The sequence below is a fragment of the Podarcis bocagei genome (genome assembly GCF_964188305.1).
Source record: "Podarcis bocagei genome assembly, chromosome: W".
NCBI classification, from domain to species: Eukaryota; Metazoa; Chordata; class Lepidosauria; order Squamata; family Lacertidae; genus Podarcis; species Podarcis bocagei.
The window spans coordinates 37,435,304-37,448,511 of record NC_138131.1 but is presented as its reverse complement, the minus strand read 5'-3'; the positions used below and the strand labels follow the sequence as shown (position 1 = coordinate 37,448,511).

The window sequence follows — 13,208 nt, the reverse complement described above, 5'->3', positions numbered from 1 at the left end:
GTATTTTAATATTTTGTCGCCAAGAGTGGCTGGGGAAACCAGCCAGATAGGCGGGGTATAAATTTTATTATTATTATTATTATTATTATTATTATTATTATTATTATTATTATTATTATTATTATTATCAGGTGCCTACTGGACAATTTATATATTTTTTATATATTTCAACTGCGTTAGACCACCACAGCTGCCTACCTGAACATATATCGCCCTATTTACCTTCTTACTCTACTTAAAACAATTTACTTTAGCATTTGTAAATCACTTTCAAAAATTAGCCTCTGGTTTTTTTAATAACAGTATATTTAAAGATCTTTTTCAATTCTTTGTAAATCATATCCCAGTAGACTTTGACTTTAGTGCACATCCACCACCTATGGACGAAATTCCCTTCCTTCTCCTTGCATTTCTAGCGTGCCTTATCTTGAGTTATATATATTTTAGCAAGTTTAGTCGGCGTCAAATACCACCTATACGTCACCTTCATTAAATTTTTAATTAGTGCTGTACATTCAATAAATTGTTTTTGCCCATAATCTTTCCCACTTATCTAATTCAATGTTATGACCAAAATCTTGAGCCCATTTAATCATAACCGACTTAACTTCTTCATCCTTTGTATGCCATTCTTATACGTTTTTGGCAATGATTTTCTTTTACTATCTAGCAACTCTGTCTCTTAATTTTGATTTAGTATGACCAAAACCATTTCCCTTACTGTCTTCCTTAAATACATCTTGCAAAAGACGGTAAGTGTGCGGGAAAGAGAGTTTGAATCGGATTAGTCTGCTCTTGTATTTATGTTCCCCTAAACCAAGCATGTCCAAAGTCCACTTTGGGGGCCTTCCACCCATCTCTCCTAGATCTCAAAATGCATTGGTTTTGTCATATTTCCTGCTATCCTGCCAAAGAATTTAAATTTTCCCAATGTTCTTTTAGACCAGGCATGTCCAAAGTCCAGTTCAGGGGCCTAATCTGGCCCTCTGGTCGATTTAATCCGGCCCTCGTGGCGGTTTATTTACTAGGGCAAAACTTCCCCCCAAAAAGCTCAAGAACTTTAATCCTAAAAAAAGGTCAGCACCTCTGGGGTCAAATCCTTAAAAAAGGCTCAACAATTGTGGGGTTTTACTGTTAATATGCTTCTTCTTAATTGCATTTCACTATTAATATACTTCTTAATTGTATTTCAGTTCAACAATGACTTTGATAAAATACATCTTTTGTGACGTGCAGAAGGCTTGAGTTACCTATGAGGTGCAACAGTTACCATATAGCATATATTCAATATAAAAAACAGCAACAATTGGTTGTTGACAAAGGACAGCTGGCATATATATATAAAAGATATTAACTGATATGCATGCCATTCCAGATATAGCTATATAATCTCTACTGTTGGTAAGAGAAGAACTTTGGAGCAGGCATTTTCAAAAAAAGAGTTTTTTATGAACCGCTCTAATACCAAGTTACCGTCAGGAGCTGAGGGGCCGTATCAAACCTCAATCCAGCCATCACATCACAGAGCAGCCTTTTGGGCTCCTGTGAAAGACATACTAATATTCGTGTAAAAACTCTGTTTTGTGTTTCGAAGGTTGCCGAAGCCGAGGAATGCTACAATACAGCTCTCCGTTTATGTCCGACTCACGCGGATTCTCTTAATAACCTGGCGAACATCAAGCGAGAACAAGGGAATATCGAGAAGGCTGTCCGCCTCTACCGGAAAGCTCTTGAGGTACGTGCGTGGAGAATTACAACAATTAAATTGACATATAAGGGTTAGGCATGCGTACCCTGGACTCCTAGTCTGGGTCTTTTTAAAAATCGCCGATCAAATTTTTCTTGATCAATAACGGAAATAATGGTGAAGAAGTGAAAGTGAAGTAGCATTTTGAGGCTCGACAAAGCATGGTCCGATAAGTCCCTTTTGGAAGGAAGAGGGTCTGTCCCCCTTTTTATATTCCTAGGCCTCCTGGAATGACCAAAAATCTGCTTTTTCATCAGAAGAACAATGCAAGGTGTTAAGGAACGGTACAGAAATTGAAATAAAAGCTGGGCACATGCTGTTCTCTGTGTCGGCTGAGCTTGACCCCTGACAGTCTTATTTTCTAACAGTATTTCCTATGCGTACGAAAAAGGCAGTTCATAGGCCCATTATTATTATTATTATTATTATTATTATTATTATTATTATCATCATCATTACCACAAATCATTCCAAACGGTGATTTATTTTGCAGCCAGCCCCTGCCACATTTGAGCATCAAAGAGGGGCTCTTTAAAATACGGCATTGGTCATTTGACAGTCTGATCTCCCAACAGTATTTCCTATGCATGCTAAAAAGGCAGTCCATAGGTTCCTCCTCCTCCTTAATTTTTGCAAGTCAATCCAAATGAGGATTTATTTCACGCCCACAACCTTTGAGCCTCAAAGAGCAGCCTCCGTCTCTTTAGAATGCTTCTCAGGGAAACTAAGAGTGAGCTTCTTCCCCGCAGGTCTTCCCGGAGTTTGCAGCTGCGCATTCAAATTTAGCCAGTGTTTTGCAACAGCAGGGGAAGCTCCAGGAGGCCCTCATGCACTACAAGGAGGCCATCAGGTGAGCTTCCAAAGCCATGGGGAAAATAGATTGAAAGAGCTCCTCCTTACTGTATTTTAATCTTTTGCTGGAAGCCGCCCAGAGTGGCTGGGTATAAATAATAAATTATTGTTGTTGTTAATAATAATTATTATTACTCCTCATGCGCTGGTCTGGTGCCTGTGGGAAAGCTCTCCTCTTGTGGATAAAGCACTTTCTCTTTTTCTTTTAGGTTTTTTATTTTTTATTTTTTATTTTTATTTTTATTTTATTTTTTGTCCCTTGAAGGACAGCCAAATTTAAATAACAATTCGACACACAGCTGCGAGGCATTTGCGAGCTTTTTTGCGGAGAAGGTCCTGTTGCTCCGCCATGACCTCCCTGCCAATTTGGATACAATAAAGGAACTGGAGGCCCCTCGACTGTCCTCGGGTCCAGTATTGGACCACTTTGACCGGATATCCCCAGCCGATGTGGACAGACTCCTCCGAGCTGGAAAGCCCACCACCTGTCCTCTTGACCCGTGCCTGTCCTGGCTGATTAGAGCGTGTCCAGACGAGGTGCGGGCCCCCCTGGGGGATATCATCAATTTGTCCCTTGGCACTGGGATATTCCCAGGGGAACTGAAGGAGGCAGTGGTGTGTCTGCTCTTAAAGAAAACATCATTAGATCCTTTAGATCTATCCAATTACCGCCCGGTTTCGAATCTTCCATTCCTGGGTAAGGTGATTGAGAGAGCGGTTGCTGAACAGCTTGGTAGGTTTCTGGATGAAACATCTGCTCTCGATCCATTCCAGTCCGGCTTCCGCGCTGGTCATGGGACCGAGACGGCTCTGGTCGCCCTAACAGATGATCTCCGCAGGCAGCTGGATCGAGGCGGGTCGGGGCTGCTGATTCTTCTAGACCTGTCAGCAGCCTTCGACATGGTCGATCACGAACTTCTGGACCACCGCCTTGCCGACGTGGGGATCCAGGGCACAGTCCTTCAATGGCTGCGCTCGTTTCTCTCCGGTCGGGGACAGAGGGTGGCGCTTGGGGGGGAATTGTCATCGCGCCACTCCTTGGTGTGTGGAGTGCCTCAGAGTGCGATACTCTCCCCGATGCTTTTTAACATCTTTATGCGCCCCCTCGCCCAGCTTGTCCGGAGTTTTGGGCTGGGTTGCCATCAGTATGCCGATGACACCCAACTCTATCTGTTGATGGATGGCCATCCTTACTCGGCCCCAGATACACTGACCAGATGTCTGGAAGCTGTGGCTGGATGGTTACGTGGGAGCCGGTTGAAGTTAAATCCTTCGAAGACAGAGGTCCTCTGGCTGGGACGGAGCGATATGGGATTGAGGGGGCAACTCCCATCTCTTGCATGGGTGCAATTAGTGCCAGCATCGTCCGTTAAGAGTTTGGGTGTAATCTTCGACACCTCCCTTTCCATGGAGGCGCAGATTACAGCTATAACAAAGGCGGCATTTTTTCATCTCCGCCAAGCTAAGCAGTTGGCTCCTTATCTCTCTCACCCTGACCTAGCCACTGTGATCCACGCGATGGTCACCTCCAGACTGGATTATTGTAACTCGCTCTACGTGGGGCTGCCCTTGAGACTGACCCAGAAACTCCAGCGGGTGCAGAATGCCGCGGCGAGACTCCTTACGGGGTCTTTGCTGCGAGATCATATCCATCCGGTGCTGTACCAGCTGCACTGGCTCCCGGTGGAGTACAGGATCAGGTTTAAGGTGCTGGTTTTAACCTTTAAAGCCCTATACGGCCTAGGACCCTCGTACCTATGGGACTGCCTCTCCTGGTATGTCCCACAGAGAAATTTACGGTCTGCAAATAAAAACACCCTAAAGATCCCAGGTCACAGAGAGGTTAGGTTGGCCTCAACTAGAGCCAGGGCCTTCTCGGCTGCGGCTCCAATCTGGTGGAACGCTCTATCACAAGAGACTAGGGCCCTGTGGGACCTGACATCCTTCCGTAGGGCCTGCAAGACAGAGCTGTTCCACCAGGCCTTTGGTCAGGGCGCAGACTGACTCCCTCCTCTGGCAACCTGCACAGAATTTTGCTTGATGGTTGCCATTAATTTGATTTTAATTTGATTTAATTAATTTTATAATGAATGTTTTAAAATGTTGGACTATTTTGATTGTTGTTAGCCGCCCTGAGCCCGGCTTCGGCTGGGGAGGGCAGGATATAAATAAAATTTATTATTATTATTATTATTATTATTATTATTATTATTATTATTATTATTATTATTATTATTATTATTATTATTATTATTCAGTTTTTTATTTTATCATTTTATTTCCATACACTCCAAACATTTTCAATATATACAATACTGGGATTATACAAACCCCTTGGACTCTCCCCCACCCCCCGTTTCCATATTTTGCCATCTTTTCTTGCATGTAATTACAATGATTCGTTCTATTCCATTTCCTTATTTGCTACTTTGGCTTCATCAATGTTATATCAATCCTGCCTGTGGAAAACCATCTAATTCGATTTTAATTTGATCCCGATTTGTTTTTAGGAGGTAATTTAATTATTGTTTGATTTTATACTAATGTTATATATTTGATGTTAGCTGCCCTAAGACCGGTTTCGGCCAGGGAGGGCGGGATACAATTATTATTATTATTATTATTATTATTATTATTATTATTATTATTATTATTATTATTATTTCTAAATATGTATCTTTAAGGTATTCAATAAATTTTTCCCATTCTTGTTTATTTTTTTTATATATATAAATAGTTTTTATTAAGTTTTAGCATTTTATATTCAACACAAACATCATTCTTGCAGACAGCATAGATGAATCCCAATCTCCCCCAGCTTCCCTCTTCTGGTTTTTTAAATATTTACTTCTCCTGCCTATCTCATTCTCCCTTAATTTTGCCATCTTTGAACTAACGATGGTTATATCCTTAAGGTTTTTGCACCATGCTTTTTCACATTTCATCTTCATTATTTTCCCCATTTTGTCCTTTTAACTTTTTTCTTTGCTTAAATTTCCTATCATCTTGATGTCTGATCTTCACAGTCATTTTGATAATCCACTCTTCTTTTGTTGGGACCTTCTCTTCCTTCCACATCCGGGCTAAGAACATTCTGGCATAAATAGAATACACTGTCTTTTTAGGTCTCTTGGTATTTCTTCACCCGTTAAACCTATTAGAAAGGCTTCTGGTTTTTACACAAATGTTCTCTCCCCCCCCCCCAGTTAATTATACAGTGGTACCTTGGTTCTCAAACTGAATGTGTTCCAAAACCAAGGTGCACTTTCCCATAGAAAGTCATGCAAAACGGATTAATCCGTACCAGACTTTGAAAAACAATCCCTAAAACAGCCATTTAACATGAATTTTACTATCTAACGAGACCACTGATCCCTAAAATGAAAGCAGTCATCCATGTACTGTACTCTAAAATAAATACAACAGTCTTGTAAATGATAAAAATGAAAATTATTTTTTTTCCTCACCTGCACTGATGATAGTCATTGTTCGGATGGGGACCGGGGCTTCTATCCGTTTCTGCAATCACACAATCAATCAATCAATCAATCAATCAGTAACTAAACTGGGATCCGCACAGTCGCAAAAACAAATGAACCAAAAAAGCCTCCGAAACAAAAACACCACATAAATTGCAAAAACCAAAGCACCAAACTTAATCTGTTCCCGAAGTCTGTTTGATTGGTGCAGGCGCCCCAGAAAGAATAGCTGACAGCCAAATTTGATGTTTGGCTTCCGAAAAACGCCTGGAAACTGGAACACTTTTTCTGGGTTTTCGGCATTTGGGAACCAAAGCGTTTGAGTAGTAGTAATAATAATAATAATAATAATTTGTTTTTGTTTGTATCCCACCCTCGCCGGCCAAGGCTGGGCTCAGAGCAGCTAACATCATAAAAACAACACAACGAGCCTAAAAGCAGACATCAAGTAATTCAAATAAAAATTAATTCAGACAAGTTAAAATCCGGGCAGGTGGCAATTATTAGGGTGGAATTGAGAGTGATTAATAATTGCCAGAATTGAGGAGCATGGAATTTCCCAAAAGGAAAGTGCTGCTTGTCCGTATGAAGAGGATGCCACAATGCTGAACCTTTCTGTATAAAAAACCTTCTGTATAAAGAAACCTGTATAAAAAACATTTGAGAACCAAGGTCTCACTGTCTCACATGACCACTAGGGTGGTTCATAAAAAACACTTTTTTGAAGATGCCTGCTCCCAAGGTCTTATCTTACTACACTAGGGATTATATAGCTATATCTGAAATTTTGTGCATATCAGTTAATATCTCAACCTTCCATGAAAATAGCTGTTTTCTTGGACGTTTTCCTATTTTGTGAAGGCTTTGGAGAAGGCATTTTTTAAAAAAGTTTTTTTTAATGAACTGCCCTAAAGACCACCGTATAGGATAGAAAGAGCCTTCTTGACCCTTACATTTCCAGCGTAACTTCAGAGTATTTTTGTACCAAAATGGCACTTTTTCTCTCGCCCTCCATGTCAGAATCAGCCCCACTTTTGCAGACGCCTATTCCAACATGGGGAACACCTTGAAGGAAATGCAAGACGTCCAGGGAGCTCTGCAATGCTACACAAGAGCAATCCAGATAAATCCTGCGTTTGCCGATGCCCACAGCAACCTCGCTTCCATCCATAAGGTAAGCTTTGTGTCTCTGCTAAATCTATTTTTTAAAAAAAAACTGGGGGGGGGGGCAGCAGGGGAATCTTAGTTTTTACAAAAGGAAAACAACTGGCAAAAGCCGTCACAAACCGAGATGGGGCACAAAAAGAAAAAGGGGAGAATTGGAATTTATGCTGGAAGTGTGAGGAGGCAGAGGGCACGCCGATACGTTTATGGTGGGGCTACAGAAACGTTAAAAAAATTCATGAGGAAATAAAAAAGATGATCAGAATTAATTTAGAGGGGAAAACCAGAGGCATATTTACTGAGTATAAGAGGTAAAGAAATACCACAAGATGGGAAGATATTATTCTTATACGCGACAGCTGCAGCAAGGCTACTCCTTGCACAAAACTGGAACAGGAAATATATACCCACAAAGGATGACTGGATAAAGAAACTAATTGAATTTATAGAACTGGCAAGGTTTGAGCCCCCCCAAATAGAGGGTGGCTTATATAGACGGAAAGTATGGTGGAGTTCCACACCCAAAAATCTCATTGTGACTTCCAATCACCCCTACGTCACATTTCCGATGGCGCCCTTTTGCTCGTCTCTCCTAGATCTCAAAATGCATTGGTTTTGTCATATTTCCTGCTGTCCTTTGTCAATCCACACCTGCCAAAGAATTTAAATTTTCCCAACATTTTTTTTTAGACCACACATGTCCAGCGTGTGGCCGGGGAGCGTAACCTGGTTTACTTACTGGGGCAACCCCCCCCCCCAAATGCTCAACAACTTCAATCCTAAAAAGAGCTCAACAACCTTGGGGTTAAATCCTAAAACAGCTCAACAAATTTGCCCCGCCCTCATGTCAAATCTGGCCCTCTTTGGGAAAATTTGGGCACCCCTGTAAATTTAGACAATACAGTCCTATCTCGGGTTAAATATGCTTCAGGATGAATATTTTTGGGTTGCGCTCCGCAGTGACCCAGAAGTAACGGAGCACGTTACTTGCGGGTTTCGCCGCATGCACAGACCCTCAAAATGATGTCATGCGCAGAAGCGGCGAATTGCGACGTGCAGATGCGGGTTGCATTCGCTTCAGGATGCGAACGGGGCTCCGGAACGGATCCCATTCACATCCAGAGGTACCACTGTACTCTGCAAGTGTCCTGTTCTCTATGAAATGTTTCTTCCAAAACCTCTCGTAATTCTGCCTGTATTATAATCTTGCTAATTCTGCGTATTTTAGCCTTTTTGCTAGCTACGCCAACTTAGTAGGGATGGGATTCTCCTTTCCATCCTTTGTCTGTTAAGATTCTCGCTGCGGCTATTGTAGACACTGTGACTTGCCATTGTTTTATAACCATTTATTGTAACATTTATTCTATGATCAATTACAATAATCATTCATTGTAATATTCATTTATTGTACGATTAATTACAATTTATTGTAATTGTTAAGAGTAGGTTTCTATTGAATTTTTACATGCTGATACTCAATATTATTCTATAGCATGGGGAGGCAAACTACGGCCCCATGGCCTTCTCAATCTAGCCGGGAGTCGGCATGTTTTGACACGAGTATAATGTGTCCTTTTATTTAAAATGCACCTCTGGGTTATTTGTGGGACATAGGAATGCGTTCCTTTTTCCCCCTCCCCAAAATCTAGTCTGGCCCCCACAAGGTCTAAGGGACAGTGGACGGCCCCCTGCTGAAAAAGTTTGCCGACCCCTGTTCTATTCCAATGATTGTTGAATGTTACTTTATAAGTCTACCAGGTGTGGATCATCGTGCCTTCTGTCTGTTCTTCATCTTTGGTTTTGATGGTTGAGAAAAAAAGCTAGTGGCAATTGCTGAAATATCCCTCCCTTTCTAGGATTCCGGAAACATCCCAGAGGCAATTGCTTCGTATCGCACCGCCTTGAAACTGAAGCCGGATTTTCCTGACGCTTACTGCAACCTGGCGCACTGTTTGCAGGTGAGGCAGAGTTTTAAGGGCCAACACTCCCAGGGTTTCCGGCATTTGGGAACCGAGGCGTTTGAGTCCCAAGGTACCACGGTAATGGTAAAAGCGTCACCTAATTCAGGAATTGTCCAATGTCACTTTAGAGACCAACTCAGTTTGTTCTGTGTCTAAGCTTTCATGTGCAGGCAGACTTATTCAGATACACTGAAGCGGAAGTCCCCACACCCTGATATTTAGAGGGAGGGTGGGGCGGGGTATTTCTCTGAACGGTAGTAGGACTCAATCGGTATGGTCAACCTGTGGACGACTGTGTCTCATTACATATCCTAAAACTATTTCAGGTCATCTGTGTACCATCCCTTGTTTTTTCAGTCATTCACAGTTGCCAGCAGGTGGACCATACCCATTGACTCCTACTACCCTTCGGAGAAAAACCCCAACTCACCCTCCCACTATATATCAGGGTCTGGGGGCTTCTCCTTACTCTTATATAGCAGGGTCTGGGGACTTCTCCCTCTGTATATCAGGGTCTGGGGACTTCCGCTTCAGTGTATCTGAAGAAGTGTGCATGCACACAAAAGCTTATATCAGGCATCCCCAACCTGTGCCCCCCCCCCGATGTTTTGGCCTACAACTCCCATGATCCCTAGCTAACAGGACCAGTGGTCAGGGATGATGGGAATTGTAGTCTAAAACATCTGGAGGGCCGAAGGCTTGGGGTGCCTGGCTTATACCAAGAACAAACTTTGTTGGTCTCTAAGGCACTACTGGACAATTTTTATATAAATTTTGACTTCATCAGACCAATACGGCTACCTACCTGAATCTAGAACCCTGGTTTTCTTTGCCCCCTTTCAGATCGTCTGTGATTGGACCGATTACGACGAGAGAATGAAGAAGCTTGTCAGTATTGTGGCTGACCAGCTGGAGAAGAACCGGCTCCCTTCGGTGCACCCGCATCACAGCATGCTGTATCCACTGTCTCACGGCTTCCGAAAGGCTATTGCCGAGAGACATGGGAACCTTTGCCTGGACAAGGTGGGTCTATGCTGTGAAGAGGTGTGCGCCGCTCCGTTCCGTCAGAGTTTGAATGCTTTCATGTTGGCTTTGGATATATAATAATATATAATAATTTATTATTTCTACCCTGCCCATCTGTCTGGGTATCCTCAGCCACTCTGGGTGGCTGCCAACCAAATATTAAAAACACAAGACAGCATTAAATATTTAAAAACTTCCCTAAACAGGGCTGCCTTCAGATGTCTTTTAAAAGTGAGATAATTGCTTATTTCTTTGACATCTGATGGAAGGGCATTCCACAGGGCGGCCGTCACCACGAGAAGGCCCTCTGCCTGCTTCCCTGTAACTTGGCTTCTTGCAGGGAGGGAAGCGCCAGAAGGCCTTCGGGAGAGGGACCCCGGTGTCCGGGGTGGAGATGCTCCTTCAGGTCTACTGGGCCGAGGCCATTGAGGGCTTTCAAGGTCAGCACCGACACTATGAATTGTGCTTGGAAACGTACTGGGAGCCAAAGCAGATCTCTTGGGACCGGTGGTATGTGGTCTCAGTCAGACTGGATTTAAATCCTTTATTTTACAGAAAGGTTTGATCTTGCTGGCATCCTCTTAATATTGACAACCAGAGGAAAGTTTCATCTGCTGGGCTGTTTAGGGCTTTCAAGGTCAGCACCAACACTTTGAATTGTGCCCGGAAACGTACTGGGAGTCAATGCGGGTCTTTCAAGACTGGTGTTATGTGGTCTCTGTGACTGTTCACGGCCCCCAGTCTGGCTACCACATTCTGGATTAATTGCAGTAAGGTAGCCCCACATAGAGCGCATTGCAGTCGTCCAAGCTGGAGATAACAAGAGCATGCGCCACTCTGGCAAGAGAGTCCGTGGGCAGGGAGGGTCTTATCCTGCATCCCAGATAGAGCTGCCCTGGACACAGAACAGACCTGTGCCTCCATGGGTCCAAAATGACCCCCAGACTGTGCAGCTGGTCCTTCAGGGGCACAGTTGCCCCGTTCAGGACCAGGGAGTCCCCCCCACCCGCCCACACACCACAGAACTTCAGTCTTGTCAGGATTCAACCTCAACCAGTTAGCTGCCATCCATCCTCCAACCGCCTCGAGGCATCCGCGCAGGAACTCCACCGCCTTTGCCGGCTCTGATTTGAAAGAGAGGTAGAGCTCTCTATCAGGCTTCCTCAACCTTGGCCCTCCTGATGCTTTTGGCCTACAGCTCCATGGTCCCTAGCTCAGTGTTTCCCAACCGGTGTTCCGCGGCACACGAGTGTGCCGTGAGACATCGGCTGGTGTGCCGCGAGATGCCTGGAGGGAGGCGGGCGAGTCGGGCAGCGAGAGGCGGGGCGGCAGCGGCGAGGAGAGGCCGCGCCTCCTGCTGCTGCCTGGCGCTCCTCCTCGCAGCCGGCAGCGCTGCCTGGGCGCCTCCGCGCGACTCTGCCTCGCTGGGTTTGGTCTCCCAGCAGAGACGGGTCACACACGCACCTCCCTCCCTCCCTCAGCCTGCGCGGAGGGAGAGCCAGAGAGAGGCATCGCTCCTGCGCGGCGGGAGAGGGAGCAGCCGGAGCGATGCCCCAAACGAGCTGAATTCCGAGCGAGGGACTGAGGGGGGAGGGAAAAAACTTTCACTTTCGTGCGTCCCTCCCGGCGTGACGCTGCGCGCTGACGTCACGGGGCGGGGCTTTAATGGTGGTGTGCCGCGAGATTTTTTTTCAGTAAACAGGTGTGCCGTTGCCAAAAAAAGTTTGGGAAACACTGCGGCCTAGCTAGCAGGTCTAGTGGTCAGGGATGATGGGCACTGTAGTTTGAAAACTGCTGGAGGGCCAAGGTTTAGGAAGCCTGCTCTGTATTGGCGCCAATGGCTGTTAAGCGAAAAAATTCCAGGGTGAGTGACTCCTTGACAGCCTAGCTCACCGGGGCACTTGTCCCCCATGGGTCCATGCTGTCAGTAAAAGGAGGAAGTCCCAGCCCGGTAATTTGGAGCAAAACAGTGGTCAGTAGACCATGATTCTTACTGTTGCACCACAGGTCTGCCCAGGAGTAAGAACCCCGAGCATGGGGCAATGTCAACTTTTAAAACTTCCTTCTTCCCCCCAGAATACACTTCAAGCAGCATCGTTGATACATCATCACTACATCACTAGCACATCACAAATGAGGAGGGGTATACAAGGGTTATGCATTCACTATGAGGTCCCTTTATCAGACCCCTTAAATCTCCATCACTGAAAGAACAATAAAACTCTTGACACGTCCTTTCCCACTGGACTTGTCTGGAGATGGGCTTTCAGAACACCTGCCTTGCTAAACTGCCTTGGCAGATGTCTATGGTTGCCCCCTTGGTCCCTCCCTCGGTGGGGTGCCGTGTATGTGCTCTCAGGCTTGGGGAATTCTGGCGGGATGCCCTGTTCCTGCTGCCTACATGACTTCCTGCTTCTTGGCTCATGGAGGGAGGTGGAGCCCAAATTCGTTCAAATGGCGGAATGAGGAGAGTCGGTTAAAGCATAGATTTTCTGTGTGTCTTTCTTGGGCTGTCAAGTCAAAGGTATGTATATTTGTAACATTGGAACAACTTCAAAGATGTGGCCTCATGTCCCCCACCCCCATGTCATTTCCGTAACCCGGCTTTCTTGAATCCCCTTGCTAGATCAACGTGCTCCACAAGCCGCCTTACGAGCACCCCAAGGACCTGAAAGGCAGTGAGGGCCGGCTCCGCATTGGCTACGTGAGCTCTGACTTTGGGAACCACCCCACCTCCCATCTCATGCAGTGAATCCCAGGCATGCACAATTCGGACAAATTTGAGGTGAGGTGCACAAGAGGGCAGCTGTGTGAGTAGCTCAGGCGGCAGAGCGCTGAGACTCTGAATCTTGGGGTCATGGGTACGAGCCCCACGTTGGGCCAAACGAATGAATACAGCCTAGGACCGCCTCTCCATGGAGGATCTAACAGTCTGCAAATAAAAAAAATGTTAGAGGTCCTGGGCTTCAGGGAGATTAG

At 45.0% G+C, this 13,208-nt stretch overlaps 1 protein-coding gene across 1 annotated transcript in view; it reads left to right on the top strand.

Moving 5' to 3' along the window:
* Positions 1 to 1,699: 1,699 nt before the first annotated feature.
* The window catches only part of LOC308578077 (uncharacterized protein), a gene marked incomplete at its 3' end in the record, with an annotated part of 28,463 nt that continues 16,954 nt past the window's right edge, over positions 1,700 to 13,208 (top strand). The window contains exons 1-5 of the mRNA XM_081178359.1: positions 1,700 to 1,735; positions 2,497 to 2,597; positions 7,099 to 7,252; positions 9,099 to 9,200; positions 10,047 to 10,226. Coding sequence (XP_081034485.1) covers positions 2,575 to 2,597; positions 7,099 to 7,252; positions 9,099 to 9,200; positions 10,047 to 10,226 — 459 coding nt within the window. The 5' untranslated portion in view covers positions 1,700 to 1,735; positions 2,497 to 2,574. The remainder of the gene's footprint in view (positions 1,736 to 2,496; positions 2,598 to 7,098; positions 7,253 to 9,098; positions 9,201 to 10,046; positions 10,227 to 13,208) is intronic.